This window comes from Microtus pennsylvanicus, chromosome 9 (assembly GCF_037038515.1).
Source record: "Microtus pennsylvanicus isolate mMicPen1 chromosome 9, mMicPen1.hap1, whole genome shotgun sequence".
Classification (NCBI taxonomy): domain Eukaryota; kingdom Metazoa; phylum Chordata; class Mammalia; order Rodentia; family Cricetidae; genus Microtus; species Microtus pennsylvanicus.
In genome coordinates this window covers 60,333,155-60,348,795 of record NC_134587.1, presented here as the reverse complement: position 1 = coordinate 60,348,795, position 15,641 = coordinate 60,333,155, and the positions used below count along the sequence as shown (strand labels likewise).

The 15,641-nt window shown below is 52.8% G+C and overlaps 1 protein-coding gene across 17 annotated transcripts in view; it reads right to left on the bottom strand.

The window, feature by feature from the left end:
• Mcf2l (MCF.2 cell line derived transforming sequence like) overlaps positions 1 to 15,641 on the bottom strand; it is a 102,038-nt gene that overhangs the window by 64,017 nt on the left and 22,380 nt on the right. Inside the window, exon 1 of one of the 17 annotated variants that reach the window (XM_075986187.1) lies at positions 5,578 to 6,079. The exons of 14 other annotated variants lie outside the window; for them this stretch is intronic. In XM_075986187.1, the coding sequence (XP_075842302.1) occupies positions 5,578 to 5,650 (73 nt within the window). In that variant the 5' untranslated portion in view covers positions 5,651 to 6,079. Of the gene's footprint in view, positions 1 to 5,577; positions 6,080 to 15,641 lie in introns of those variants that run through there. 2 more of the 17 variants (XM_075986180.1, XM_075986194.1) reach the window with 2 other exon arrangements.

The following is a 15,641-nucleotide window of genomic DNA, read 5'->3' as shown; positions in this document are numbered from 1 at the left end:
GGGTTGGAGAAGAACTTGGGAAGCACAGGGATTCTGAGGAACACAGACACCTGGGAGCCAGCATAAGGAACCGAGCAGCCTTTTACCCCACAACCCATCCTTCAGTGGGAATCTCCTGGTGACTTATACTGCCACTGAGGTACATGGACAAGCAGATACCACGTGTGGATGAGGGTACAACATGATGCATGCTCACACCACGAGATAATTTCCGCCGTCACTCCATTACCTCAGCAGCATGTGTGGCTGTGTGATCGGAAGAGTCCAGACCCCCTCAGGAAATCCCCACCGGGGTGGTGTGAGCTGGAGTGACCATGCAGAGCTCCAGGCAGGCCATTCTGTGTAACCCCAACCGTAACCAGCATGCCTCAGCTCCCCAGCATACCTCCCAATATTCTCATTAAGTTCTGAGAGCACAAGCAAGTCTACCCAGTGTCCAGGGGCCACTGTCTGGCTGAGATGACGGAGAAGTTGAGGTGGGTGTACCCCCACTGAGGCATGGGTCTGAGAGAAACCAGGGTGCACGATGGACCCTTGGAGAGTTTACCTCAGCCCTGCCTTTCTCTCTCCTGCACAGGACGGCTCACACAGAACAGGTCAGGGCACGCAGTTCCGTGCTGTGGAATATTACTTTAACTATGTAAAGATGTGTTACATTTGTTTATGTTTCAGAATATTGCTTTAATTATATAAAGACGTGTTGCATGTGTTTATTTTTCAGGCTATTACTCTAACTATGTAAAGGTGTGTTGCTTTTGTTTACGCTGCATTTGTTTAACTATGTAAAGATGTGTTACATTTGTTTGTTTCAGAATATTACTTTAATTATATAAAGGCGTGTTGCATGTGTTCATTTTTCAGGCTATTACTCTAACTATGTAAAGGTGTGTTGCTTTTGTTTATGCTGCATTTGTTTCACTAGGTAAAGATGTGTTGCTGTTTCCCCTTGCCTGCCTAAGGCACCTGATGGATCTAGTAAAAAGCTGAACAGCCAATAGCTAGGCAGGAGAGGGATAGGTGGGGCTGGTGGGCAGACAGAATCAGTAGGAGGAGGAATCTAGGCTTGAGAGAGGAGAGAATGAGGGCGGAAGGGGGTATAGGGTCACTCAGCCAAACATGGAGGATTCAGGGAAGTAGGACAAACAGAATAAAACATAGATGAAGAGAAACAGGTTAAATTGTTATAAGCTAGTGGTACAGGCATAAAATAAGGCCAAGAATTCATAACTAATAAGTCTACTGAGAACTCAAGAACAATGGCAATGGGTTTTTGATCCTACTGCACGTACTGGCTTTGGGGGAGCTTAGGCAGTTTGGATGCTCACCTTACTAGACCTGGATGGAGGTGGGTGGTCCTTGGACTTCCCACAGGTCAGGGAACCCTGATTGCTCTTCGAGCTGATGAGGGAGGGGGACTTGATCGGGGGAGGGGGAGGGAAATGGGAGGCAGTGGCGGGGAGAACGCAGAAATCTTTAATAAATAAATAAATTTAAAAAAATAAGTCTCTGTCATGATTTGGGTGCTGGTGAGAAAGTCTGCTACATTTGGTTTCACCTTGTCACAGTGTCTGTACTTTAAACAACTAGCTGCCAGCTGTTCAGGCCATAGCCTGGGGAGGGGGGGTTCCGTTCCCCAGACAATGGCTCTGTTGTTGCCACTAAAGGCAGCTTTAACTTTATCTCTGTCATTCTAACAAAATGAGATTCAAAGGCTAGGGTGAAAACCTGCCGAGCTCAGAGAGTTAGAGTAGCAATGGCTATCTTCCTCTCCGCTGGCATCCTGGAAGCCTCTCTCCTTCTACGCCACCCCAACTAAAACACCCATGCTATGCCCCTCCCTGCCACTTCCTGTCAACTAGTTGCTAACCCCACCTCTCTGAGCCCAGGTTAATTTTATTTAAATAACACAAATGCAACACATCTATACGTAGTTAAACAAAGGCCGCACAAACATCTTTGCCTAGTTTAGCGAATATTCTGCAACGGCAGCCAGTTCTCTGCCTGGCTTTCTTTCCTCAGGGCTCTCCAACTCATCCAGGCTGCTGAAACAACAGGGTGTCATTTTTATGGCCGAGTTGTATCCCTTGTGTCTATGAACCACATTCTCTGCAACCATCATCCACCTTGGCTGTTGTGACATCTCACTGAGCAGAGGATGTGGGTGTAAACCTACTGGTGACACAGCTGGATCATATTGTAGTTCTGTTTCTAGTGCTTTCTCTGAGGCTCACCCTCTGCATTCCCACCAGCAATGAAGCCTTCCCTTTTCCCCACAAATCCTCTTTGCTGGCCCAGAGACTCTACAAATATGGAGTCCAAGAGGCACCTGCTGATGCTGCTCAGGGTTTGACTGTGGTACCTTGGGTGCCGTCACTGCTATATTGACCTAGATGCGCCAGCCACAGGGCAGGGGACACTGAGCCAGCCTGCAGGAGGGGGATACACTCTAGGCACTAGCCTTGCACACCACATGAACCTGAGCTATCACCACTGGGCATGCTGCTTTTCCCTTCTGGCTTCCCGACACAAAAACAGGGATGAGAATTCTCCCCTAGCGGGCAGGAGGCTGCCGTCTGGCGAGCACAGCCTGTGGGCACTGCTCAGGCTGCTGAAAGCGATACCCTCACTCTATGAAGACATTGCCAGGTACACAGTACCCGCCATCTTGCCCTTGGTCCGCTGTGACTGACAAGAGCCAAAGCTAAAAACACCAGGGTGGTATCTGCAGTTGTGGTCTCAGGGGCTCCTTGACAGTAGGATGTGAGGAAGCTGAGGAGAGGTTATGCCCTTGGCCAAGGTCACCACAAGGCAGTGACACCTGTACTCTACCAGCCTCTCCTTGGACTTTCCCTCCAGGATTCCAGAGACGAAGCAGAGCCCAGGCAGTGACTATATTAGAAGGATAATTCTTGCTGTGTATCCCTGATGAGAGCCCAGAGGGACCAGTGCTGGGTCTGCTGGCATGAGACACAGTCAGTGGGCATCAGGGGGTATGACCATCCTCCGAGTGACTTCCACTGTATTACTGTGCTCCAGAACCAAGCCCACAAGCCAGGTATAGGGGGGCCTTCAAGATGGTTCCTACCCAAAGAAGGCAGAGCTGCTTACTGCGAGAGGGAAGTTCCAGCCCCTGCGTCCTGCCCTTACCCATCCAGGAGATCTCATGTTGACCCTTGCAGGGCAAAGCAGAAAGAACTGGGTTCCAGATGCCGCGTTTCCATCACCCCAATCCAAGAGTCATGGCTGTCCAGCCATGCCCACTTCTGGGCTCAGGACAGCAAGGGAAGTCTTGGAACATATCTCTGAAGGAGCAACTGGACTGGGCCTGGCACGGTGAGGTCGGTATGTGAAGAGTGCTGGGGCAAATCTTCAGTGTGTCAGAGCCTGGCCAGGAGCCCACATGGCGTCTCAATGGCTAACTACGCCCTGTTAGCCATGCAGTGGGTTTTCGGTGCTAATGCAGGTGGGATCAGTCCAGCCTAGTCCAAGTCCGTGGCTGAGTGATGGGCAGGTGAGCGGGAACCTCGCTCCCTTTGCACCCATTCTAAAATAACGACTTGTAGACAGGATGGCTCAGAACCTCTCTGAGAGGGCAATGCCAAGGGCCCCATGCCACAAGCCCTGTTCCCCAGAGGGCAATGTTGTGTTCCCACGGACACTGGGTTCCCCATGGCCTGGTGCTAAGAGCCTCCTGGGATGAGATGGGTCCCGTGCTCCTCCCCTAAATGCACAGAGGGACTTTTATCTCCTATAAGATATAAGAGCTAAGGCTTCTACAAATCTAAAAACACAATTATGTCAACCTTCACCAGAGACAACACACTGAGGAGGTTGACCTCACCAAGGCAAAGAGACAAGGGCTGGCCCTGCAGCAGACCATGGGCACACACAGGGAATGGCTGGCTGAGGTGACAGGGGAGGGCCAGCGGGGACTCAGAGATGACAAACAAAATCAGTCTAGTCAATCAAAGACACTAGAGCACGACAGAGACACCAAGCTGGAAAGAGAGGTGGCAACAGAGAGATACCCCGAGAGAGACAGACTCCGTGAGCATGGCAGAGAGGTGTGGGGGTGGGGCTGGTGGGGTCACACACACACCTGTGGGTCTCAGGGATTATAGACAGGCATGGGCTGAGCATGTAGGCTCAAACACGAATTCCCATTCTCCACCAGCCCCGATAACCTCAAGGCCTCCCACCCTGGCTCAGGGGCCGGGTTCTTGTCCACCTATCCCCATTGAGTGCACAGGCACCAAGAGCACAAGATGTCCCAGAAAATGGCTTCTGGGTGCCCACAGGGGCGTGTCCACTTAGGGAAGCTGTCTGCAGCTACGAAGGCTGTGGCCGGCTGCACTCATCGCAAGCACAAACTGTTTATCCAGAAATCTGACAAATGGTTCCTGGAAGCCAGAGACACACATCCTAGCTGTACCAAATGCCCACAGGGAAGACTTCTGAGTGGTCGTTAGCTTACACAGCACATTGGGTGAATGCGCCGAGAATGTAAGGGGCAGCTGTAAGAATTCCGAACTCGACCTGGCTAAGACACAGGCAGGATCAGCTGTGGCTGTGTGGACCCTTGCCTCTGACGTGCTGGGGAATCCTCTACGGGCTGCGCTGTCCCCAGTGGCTTCACTGGGAAATTCATAGTATTTGTTGTCCCAGAGCTGAGGGCTGATTCATTAGCGGTCACAAAAATCTTTATGGGTCATTCATCAGTGCTTGGCAGAAATGCCAGCAGGAAATGTAGTTATGACAAAATACTTCAAAAGGAGTGCCCTTCCTCTCAGAAATAACGGAGGAACTCCAAGCCGCTTCCTTTCTGCCAGGCCCCTTGTTCTCTTTTTTCCTGGGATGACTATGCTCCCTTCCCTGGGGCCCTGTTCCTTAGTGCCAAAGCCCAGCACCGGGCTGCTGGTGCCAGCCCACAGCACCTGCCCTCCTGCAGAGGCAGAACCAGGTCTAAATGAGACTACAGAAGCCCCCAGGAAAGGGCCAGTTCACTGCCGGAAGGCCACGGCCATCTAGTCCTATATCCTGCTCTCCCTCGCCTCTGGCATCAAATGGGAAGCTATGGGGCTAATACCTGCCAGGTATTCCTGCTAGGAGGAAACCAAAGCTATGCCACTGGCTCTGGAGGGGCCTTTCAGTTGCCAGCCGGCATGCCCATGAAAAATCTAAACAAAGGAGATCATTTGTTCCCAGCCTTCAGAGAAGGTGTGCAGCCAGCCTTCCTCTAGAAGCAGACGGAAATGCTGTTGTCCTTCAGGGACATTCAGGCAGGGTCTGAGGGCAAGGCATCACGCCCCCCACCCTCCAGGAAGGGTGTGTTTTCTTTATAACCTTGCCGGTCCATGCCCCACCCCCATCTGCACCCAGCTGTACGGAGCCACAAGCGTAAAAGAGTAAGAGTCTTCAGCCAACAATAGGGCCACGGTACCAGAACCACCCCAGCTGATCTTGTCCCCCACTCCATTACCACACACGTACTCACTCTCCCCACCCCCTCCTCTTACAACACATCCACAGCAAACTCGCTCGTTCCTCGGAAAACCGGGATGCAGCACACAGACACACCTGCACTTGTCTTCAGCAGGAGCCACAGGGCTGTGACGTCCTGGGACAGCAGGGAGATGAGGCTCAAAGTCATGCTGTCTCCCTCACCACTGGTCAGGAGCCGGCGACCTGTTTGCTGGCAAGCCCGCCTGGGGTGCACAAAGGAAGCCAGTGGAGCTCCATCTTGGGCTGCCGAGCAGGGACACTGCCTCCCTGGCTTTGCTGCGCAGAGCTGGCCTCTTAGTGCCACGGGCTGCGGCTGTTGCTCCTGCTCCTCGCAAGATCTCAGATTCGGATTCGATGTCCTGATTAAGGAGCTAGAATCAGCTCACTGATCCTGCTGCAGATGATTAACTGTTGAGAGCCTGGCAGCGGCTGAGTCCTGCTGGCTGCAGAGCCAGGCGGCTTGTTGTTTGTCTGGACCCTCCCTGCAGGGGCCCTACCTCAGTCAGGTTCCATCCACAGGGACAGCCGGGCACAGGGACCTAAGCCATAGAGGCCCCAGCCCAGCCAGGTCCTATCTACCCACATAGCCTGGGGAGCAGGTTCTTAACCGTTAGAGTTCCAAGCGTAGTCAGGTCCTGTCCATTCAGACAGCCTCTGGGTATGAAGTATGCCCCCTACCCAGGCCGACAGTCTCTCTGGATGCAACCCTCAGGCTCATTCATTCTCCAGAGGGTAGACATTGTGGTAGTGGAGGGAAGGGCTCAGAAGTGGGCTCTCCCAGGCTCTAGGCTCAACTAGCTTGCCGGGAGCTGGGGCTCATTGTTGACACCCCCTGCCTCAGTTCCCCAGTGATGGGAAGGCTCTTGCAGTGCTTTGTCAGGCTCCGCCTTCCTGGACAGTTATCACACTCCTGTCCTGTGGCTACAGCCACCAGGTGGTGATGAGCAGAGATGTGAGACCTTGGATCTCACACTTGCCCCCGAGCCTGCTCCTCTCTGTCCCAAGTCCCCACCAGGGTCAGAAGTCCCTCGGCCGCTCTAGCTTCTTCACGCCTCTCACCCCTGTTGGGGTCCCCAGTGTTATCTACACCTAACGAATCATCTCCTTTACCTGAGTACCCTTGCCTTTGCACTAGGACTCTGGTGGCTGGGCACATGACCCGGAGCTTGCCCTTACATGGCTTGCTCCACAGGCACCTGGTGCTCCAGTCTGCTACCAACAGAATGAAACATATCTTAGGCCAACCTTGTCTGAACTCAGGCGGCCATCCATCAGAGGCTTGGTACCACAATGTAAATAGGTGTGCCAGGCTCGTAGTCTGGGATCCACCCTCATCCTTCCCGCGTTCTGACGCTGTCCTTGCTGGGTGTCACCTGCCAGGTGAATCCTCTTGCGTCAATCTCCTTGTTTTTCTCAGCCTCTGACATCATCTGCAATCTGGTGGAACAACCCTCTCTTCATCAACCCACAGCGACAGGACAATTGCTGGGGCCACCAGCACAGATGAAGGCATGATTCCTGGCATAGTGGGTAAGCAACCACCCTTTCCCATGTCCAGCTTCCCGTTCCCCAAACTCAAGGCAGACGAGAGTACACCCACCCCAAGTACCTACTTTGTGGAGACACGGTCAGGCTGTCAAGGTCCACCCCCATTGAGGGCACTGAAGGTCCATGGTCCCCTACTGTGCTTTAGCCCAAGGACAGTGAAGGCACTGGGTGACTTCAGGTACCCACACAGCAGTAGACACATCTGGAGCGAAAGTAAAACTGTAGTTCTGAGAAACAGGCTGCTACATAGAGAGTGATTAGTAAGCCCAGAGACAGGAGGAAGTCCAGGACTGTCCTCTGCTGAGAAGGGGCCATGTGACAGAGGGAGGTGTCTGGGGACAGAAGCAAGACCCATGGAGTTGGCAAGTTCCTTCTTCTTGCCTGCTTTTCTCTTCCAAGCTCTCTGAGTCCCCAACCCCATGCGTGTCACAATTTAAGAGTGCACAATGACCAGAATCTGCAGGGCACATGGCAGGTTCTCATCAGTCCATCAAGGGAGCCATGCGTGAGAGGGATGAACACCCCACGGAGGCCTACTGTGTAAACTGTGAGACAGAAGGAGAGGGGCTGGCTCCTGTCCTGTGTCCAGGTTTCAAGATGTTCTTGTGGCCCTGACCACTTCATGATTTCTCTTTCTCTTTCTGGGAGAATGACTCCATCACTACACTTGCCTTTCTTGCAGGTCCTTCCCATTCCAGCTCATTGCAGGAAGTCTGACCCAAGAGCCACCAGCTATCATCTGACTGGAGCAGTGCCCGCCCTTCCTAAAACCACAGCTCACTTTCAATATGACATAGAAGTGGCATCCTACAATGCTAAGGCCACCTTCTTGGCCTTTTTTGCAGACAATGCCTGAGATACATACGCAGCCCAGCCTGTAGCAGACTCATGGCCAAGCCCAAAGTCTGGAAAGTATTGGAAGTGAGTTGAGACATTTGGTGGAGAACCTAATGCAGAAGTACAGAGACCAGCCTGGAACAGTAGGAGAGACCCTAATTCCATTCTCCGTCTGTAATAAGGCACAGCCCACAGCCATAGAAGCGTTCATGGAAAGTAGCTATGCTTTCAATGAATACAGTCGAAGAAGCCAATGGAGTTTGGGAAAGAGGCCACTGGGAAGAGGGGCTGTGTGTTCCTTTACAGAGTGCTCCTGTGCTCACTGCCATGTAGGCCCTAGGGACAAAACAGACTGAGATGCTCAAGTTTCATCTTTACAGAAAGCGGATTCCCAGACAAGGACGAAGCTCCTCTGAGCGTGTGCTATCTTCCCATGGGCAGCCACACTTCCTGAAGGCTGAAAGGAAACACTTGGAGAGCACATCTCAGACCCTGCACCTCTCCAGCTCCTTACCCACGTGTCTTTCTCCAAGGTCACCTTTCCTGAGGGCAGCTCTCCTCCTGCCCTGCTAGCCTATTCCTTGTGTGGATCCAAGAACTCCCTGTACTTTTCTACCTGTGTTCCACTGTGTTAGTATGCCACGAGTGTGCGGAGTGTATGTGTGAGTGACCGGGAGCCATGTGGTTAAGATCTGGTCACATCTTGTCTCTGCTTTGGACCCAGTGTACCCAGAGCACAGTGTGCCCAGACAGGTCACTACACCCAGAGCACACTGCATGGCAGATAGGTCACTGCATCCAGAGCACACTATGTGACAGATAGGTCACTGCACCCAGAGCACACTGCATGGCAGATAGGTCACTACACCCAGAGCACACTGCATGGCAGATAGGTCACTGCATCCAGAGCACAATATGTGACAGATAGGTCACTGCACCCAGAGCACACTGCATGGCAGATAGGTCACTGCACCCAGAGCACACTGCATGGCAGATAGGTCACTACACCCAGAGCACACTGCATGGCAGATAGGTCACTGCATCCAGAGCACACTGGACGGCAGATAGGTCACTGCACCCAGAGCGCACTGGACGACAGATAGGTCACTGCATCCAGAGCACACTGGACGACAGATAGGTCACTGCACCCAGAGCACACTGGACGACAGATAGGTCACTGCACCCAGAGCACACTGGACGACAGATAGGTAACATACACTGTCCAGGCCATAGAGGAGAGTGGGAGCAGGAAGCTCAGAACCGCTGTGCGGACATGTCTCTGGGAGCCTCCGCCTTGCTTTCCTGTGGTCCCTAGAGGCCTGGGGATGACATGGTTCCTGGGCCTTGCCTTGTACCAGCAATCATGTGCCAGCCACTTGCTCCTACACTCTTCCACACAGTGCTCTGTGACAGCCCCACAGCATCCTCCCTCACACCGTGATGTGTGGTGCCCTGGCTTCGTCCCCAAGTAAGGACGAGCATGGTGAAGAGACAGTGTGCTCCTTATCACGTGTGTTCACACGCTCCAAATAGCCTTATTCAAGACTGGGGACAAGGGGAAAGGTCAAAGGGAAAAGAAGAATTTCTTGGACAGCCTCCAGGGCCAGGCCCTAGGTCTGGGTGACTGGGTAGCGGCACTGATATCCTGCAGGAAGCCAGAATAGACTGTGGGGACAGTGCCGTACTTAGTCTGTGACTGCTGTCAGACTCAGGCAGACAGCTGAATCACGAGGCCCACCCTTGGAGGGTCACAGCCTGGGAAGCAGTTGAAATAGTTACAGGGAGTAACTCAGGAGTGTACAGCTGAGCTACGGCCAGGAGTCAGTGAGCTGCAGGCCCCCAGCAGACGGAGGAGTTTGCCACACTTCCCAAAGACTAGGGTAGCATGACGGCTGTCATTTCATATCGCTTTTCCTATCAGATGCTCCAAGAGGACACGCACATTCACAGGCCAGTGTTGTGAGCCTGGACCCTCGCTTCCCGTCCTGCCATCAGAGCTGAAAACTCTGCAAGGGAGCTGTCTGCTTAAGATACACACACCATTCAGTATGCTGGGTGAAGTGGTTTTGCTGACAGGCAAGGCCCTTTCTACCTGTAACGAAGGTAATTTGAGGGCTAAGAGGTAGCTGAGTGGAAGAGTCCTCGCCTGTCTGAGTGTAGGAGTCCTCCTTGTTCCATATTCAGCTGCACACATACACACACACACACACACGTATGCATAAACACGCACACACATGCATACACACATGTACGAACACACATGAATATATACACACACATGCACACACACATGTAGTCAATTTCAATAAAGTAATTCCACACTAGCTCAGAATGGAAAGGGAATCCCACATTTCCTGCACATACATGCATAAGCTCACACACATGCATACATACACACATGCACACACACGCACAGTCATGCATACACACATGAGCAGGCACACACATGCATACATACACATGCAAACACATGCATACACACATGCGCGTGCGCACACACACACACAGGCGCACACACGCAAATGTATCTGACAGTCTGTCAAGCTCTGCCTGACTCTACCTTAGGGGAACAGTAGCAAATCAAAGCTCAGGTCCTGCAGGGACTGAAGGATCAGGGAGAAGACAGCTGTGGAAGACCCTGAGGGCGGGGACTCTGCCTTCCCAAGGCTCTGACTTCACTGCTAATGCGCAGTGGTTCTCACCCTTCCTCATGCTGCAACGCTTTAACACAGCCCCTCATGTTGTGGTGACCCCAACTATAAAATTATTTTCATTGCTACTTCATAGCTGTAATTTTGCACTGTCACAAATCACCATGTAATTATCTGATAGGCAGGCTGTCTGACATGCAGCCCCCAGAAGGGTCACAACCCACAGGTTCAGAATCACCAAGTTGAAGTTTGGAAAGTAATTATTGGCTCTGGGCCCTGGAACAAGGGTGGTCCAGTCTCCCCCATGAAGGGATGGCTTATATATGCGCGGAAACAGCATTATCAACCAAATTTTAATATTCGGCACATAGTACTAATACCCTATTTTAAAAATATTTATTTCACTTTTCATTATTGCATGCATGTGTGTCTTTGTGTGGATATGTGCATGTGCGTGCAGGTACCTGAGGAGGCCAGAGGTGCTAAATTCCTCACAGCTGGAGTTACAGCTGACGGTTAGCCACCCAGTGGGGACTGCTGAAAAACAAACTGGAGTCCTGTGTGACAGCAGTATCTGATTTTAGCTGCTGACCCATCTTCCAGTCCAGAAGTATCATACTTTAAATGATTGACATGGACTGGTCCAGCCCCAAGAACTGGGACATGTGTGACCAACGACGTGGACTCCTGCCACCAAGTTGCACCCGACCTCCAGGTGAGGCCAGCAGGACTGAACTGCTCTGTCCTGCCAAAGATTCCTGTCTTGGTAGCAGAGCAGTCCTTCCCTAAGGTCACCAGGGCCCCACGTCCTCTAGACACTGTAGACATGCCAGGGATAAGCAGTCCAATGCACAGAAGTCAGAACTCTCGTAGGAAAGAAGGCAGGTGCTTTGTGACCCTTGCTGGGAGGAGCTGGAAACCCCAGAAGACCAGCTTTCGCTCAGTGGTACAATGCAAGGGAACTGTGTCACAGTCAGAGGCACCAAATGCATTGAAGGGAGAGCCGATGTCACCCCGTGCAGCCTGAGGACCATCAACACCACCAAGGCCAGGCCCACCTGGGGGTACACCCAGCACCCCTCCTGTCCAACTCCAAACAAACTCTATCTTATAAATAAACACCAGTGTGACCTCCCAGATCAGGCCCGGGGCCTGAGAACCCTCATTTTCAGTCCCATTTCCCCAGGGATCTCCACAGCCTCCCTTTCCTATCCATGGCTCCTCTACTGTCCCCAGTTCTGAGCCTCCCAACCTTGGGATATAAACATGACACTGGGTTTAGGTTTTACTGCATTTTTGTGTACCCCTCTCCAGTGTTTTTTCACAGTTTTAAGGTTTTCCTTCCTAGAGCAGTGGTGCGCCTTCCTTCAGGCCTTCAGTTACAGGGTTAGCAGCATGAGAAGGAAGAAATCCCACTCTGCTCACCGCAACTAACCAGTACTTTCTATTTGATTAATATCAACAGGACAGGTCTGTGAGGAAGCTTCTAGATTGAGTTAGTTGGCATGGAAGACCCACCTATCTGAGGTGCTGGGGTTTCAAGAAGAATAAAACAGAAAAAGCAAGCAGAACACCAGTGTTCATCACTCGGTTTCCCAACTGCAGATCTAAGTGACCAGCTGCCTCAAGATCCTGCTGCCAGGCCCACCCCAGACAAACTAGCCCAGAGCCAAGACAAACCCTCCCTTCCTTCAGGGGTTTGCGTCAGGCATGTCATCTCCTCACAGCAACATGGAAAGTAGCTAATGCAGTATCAATGAGTGTAGGGGTGGTATTTACATACAGCAGGGGCGGAAGCAGGGAGAGGCCCCAGGACAGAGACTGAGCCTGCAAACACCCAGAACCTTGGGAAAACGCACCACCAAGTCCAGACTCTGCTTCCCGAAGGCCACAGGGCAGACTTACGAGTATTAGCAAGCCCACCTATGCCTATATGGATGAGCTAAACAGGAAGAGCCACCAGGGAAACCCGATAGACGAGCCCCAGGGAACCGAGGGCTTTGAAAATCCTGCTTGCCCTAAGCTTAGAAGATGCCTAACACCGGGGTCCAGTGGAATCAGGATGCTGGGCCATGTCCGCCCTCTGGGCTTCAAGGGTGGTAGCTTTGTTGGACAAGGGTGAGGTCATTGGCCCAGTACCAATGCTGTGGGCAGGGCAGCCATCTCTGGTGGACAGCTGCATCTCGCAAGCCCAGAGTGAGGCCGGCAGCTGTGGGCAGATATGCATCTTGGAGAGCTAACACAGGTGGGACCTAAGTCAAATAAAAGGCCACAGGAGCCGGGACCAAGAGGGTGCGGCCATGTCTATCTTCCAGGATGCTCCCGGCACACCAGGCACACCAGGCACTGTGGCCACAGAACAACAGGGGTGGGCCAGGGTGATACCTCTGCTCTGGTAAACCTGTCTCCATCCCAAGTCGGGAAGCTGAAGCTCACCTGCAATTAAAGGTGCCAGGATTCAGGGTGGTTCACAGAAGTCCTCTAGGTACCCGAAAGGACCAGGGAGTCTCAGTTTCGGGGCTCACCTGAGAATACTGAAGTCAATTCTAGGCTCCAGGATGATAAGTGGGGAGTTGATCTGCCTGGGTGTCCCCAACGAGAAGCTCAGGACATGCTGGATTCTGGGGCCCTGTAGGGCTCACAGCTGCTGTTGCAGAGTGAGTAGGAGAAGACACAGCCAGCTACTGAACAGCTCTGTGGGAGTAGCCCGGGCTGCAGGTCATGATCCAGCAAGGCCAGCTTCCTATAGCAGGCTGGATATACCTGGGATGGTGAGAGCTGATCAGTTCCACCCAGCTGTCTGGGTGTGTCTGAGGTCTGTGCCGAAGTTTCGTGGGGGTGGCAGATGAGAGGGTGAGGCCCAGGATTCCAGCCCAACGGAGCTGGGCTGTGCAGACAGAAACACAACAGCCCTGTGTTAGGCACTGTGGGCAGGTGGCTGGAAGCCTGGACTCAGTGCTGCCTGAGGCTACTCAGATCTGCATCCATGGGGGCGGGGAAGGTGTGAGGATGCAGGGAACAGAAGGGGATGGAGGACGACGGGACGCTGTGTGCACACTGAAAATATTCATCATGTGTGCGAGGGACACCACGGAGGGGGTGCTATCTGGCTTGGTCCCACTGCTCTGGCACATGGGAGATGGGGGCAGGAGGGTCAGAGGGAGGAGAGCAGGAAGCTGGAGTGAGAGATGAAGGGTTGGTGGGCATGGATGTAAGAGACAGAAATATCAAACAGGAAGGGGGCCAGGTAGCCAGAGGGAAGGAAGCAGGAAGATGAGAAGGCACTAGGGTAGGGGATACAAGACGGAAGGGTCAGGGAGGTGGAAGGGCAGGGGGCAGGAGTGTAGAGAATGAAGCTGATGATAATAGGACTAATAGGGGGAGGAGGAGGTGGGGATGGTGGTGTAGGTGCTGGGGCCACTCCCTTGGCATCAGCAACCCTCACAGTCAGATGAACAACAGTGTTTTTAAAAAGTCCATTCTTATTGGGCCTGAAGAGATGCCTCAACAGTTAAGAGCCCTGGCTACTCTTCCAAGAGAACTTGGGTTCGATTTCCAGGACCCATGTAGTGGCTCATAACCATCTGTAACTCTTGACCCAGGAGATTCGGTGCCCCCCTTCTGGCCTCAGTACACATGTGGTGCACAGTCATACATGCAGGCCAAACACTCACATACACAAAAGAAATAACTTTTTTAAAATCCCATTCTAATTCTTAGCGCCCCTCTGAGCTAATGTTTTCTTCTAACGCCACCCAACAAGGTGAGAAGCCCAACAAACCCTGGGGACCAGAGAGTCTGGTGACTCGGGGGAAAAGATGAAGCAGGTGATGGGCCATGGTAGGAGCTGGGGAGTGAAGATGCTTTTAGACCAGGTGAGCTACTCTGACTGGGTGGGCCATGGTAGGAGCTGGGGGCGAGGATGCTCTTCTAGATCTGGGTGAGGTACCCTGCAGCCTGTGCTGTACAGACTTGGAAGAGGGCATCAAAACCATCCTTGCTGCTACAGTCATGGGAAGCCAGTCCTCAGCACTTCCGGGATGGAAGGGCGTCTGTTAGGCCTGTCCATTGGTCCTCATTCCTGGCCAGAGTGTGGTGGGAGGACAGGGAAGCAGCTGAAGCCTTCTTACTCCCAGCAAGGGGACAGGACCAGCTGACAGGACATCACAGTCTCCCTCTCCTGCCGGGTCTCGTTCACTTCTATGTTCTATTGGAACTGTCTGCACCGCTCACCAGACTGAGTGCTGCTGCCATAGGTAGCCGAACACAGCCAGAACTAGGAATGCAGTGGCAGAACCTCGTCGTGACTCCTCGCAGCTGCCCAGGGGAGACACAGCTTGCATCAGGCAGTGACCAAACAGGGACAAGGCAGAAGGGAAGCTAGAGCTTGAAGAGGACCGAGTCCCAGACAGACCGGAAGCCAACAGAAAGGCAGCCGCCATGATGCTCAGGGAAAAGGTGGCTAGCAGGCACAAAGCTTACACTGGACACCGCGGTGACTCCTCTGGGTTGTTTCCAGTGCTTCCCACCATGCACGTGGACATGTGCTTGAGCCAAGTCTAGGCTCTGGCGCCAACGGCCTAAGTCCCCATCTGCTGGGCGCCAGCCATATTCCCTCCTGGGCTGTTTAATACCCCATGCCTCTGTGAGCCTGTCTTCACTGGGAAAGGCATCAGTGCCCTTCCAGGTCAAGAGGGTGGCATTTCTGGGTGTGGGAACCACGGTTCATCATTCGCAGTGGGCCAGCACTGGTCCCTGGGAGAGAGGGACAGTGCTGCTGTTGGGAAAGAAGATAAAACAGAGGAAAATGTGTGTGACAGGGGGCCTGGGGAGTCCACAGGAACGTCCTGAGCAAGGGGTGTGTGTGGGAAGGTAAGGTCTGCCTGCTCCCCAAGTTAAGGGGCATGGTGTGGCCTCTCCACAGACTTCCACAGCTTTGGAGCTGGGGCTCTATCTTTCAGAGAGCTGGGCAACCGAAGCAGCTGTGTCTAAAGGAGAATTTAAGTGTTTCAAAATGTTAAAAGAATTTTCCCTCCCTCAAACATTTTTTACAAGCAGAGTTGACAGATTTATGTGAGAAAGAGCTCCCTTGGGCCTCCATGG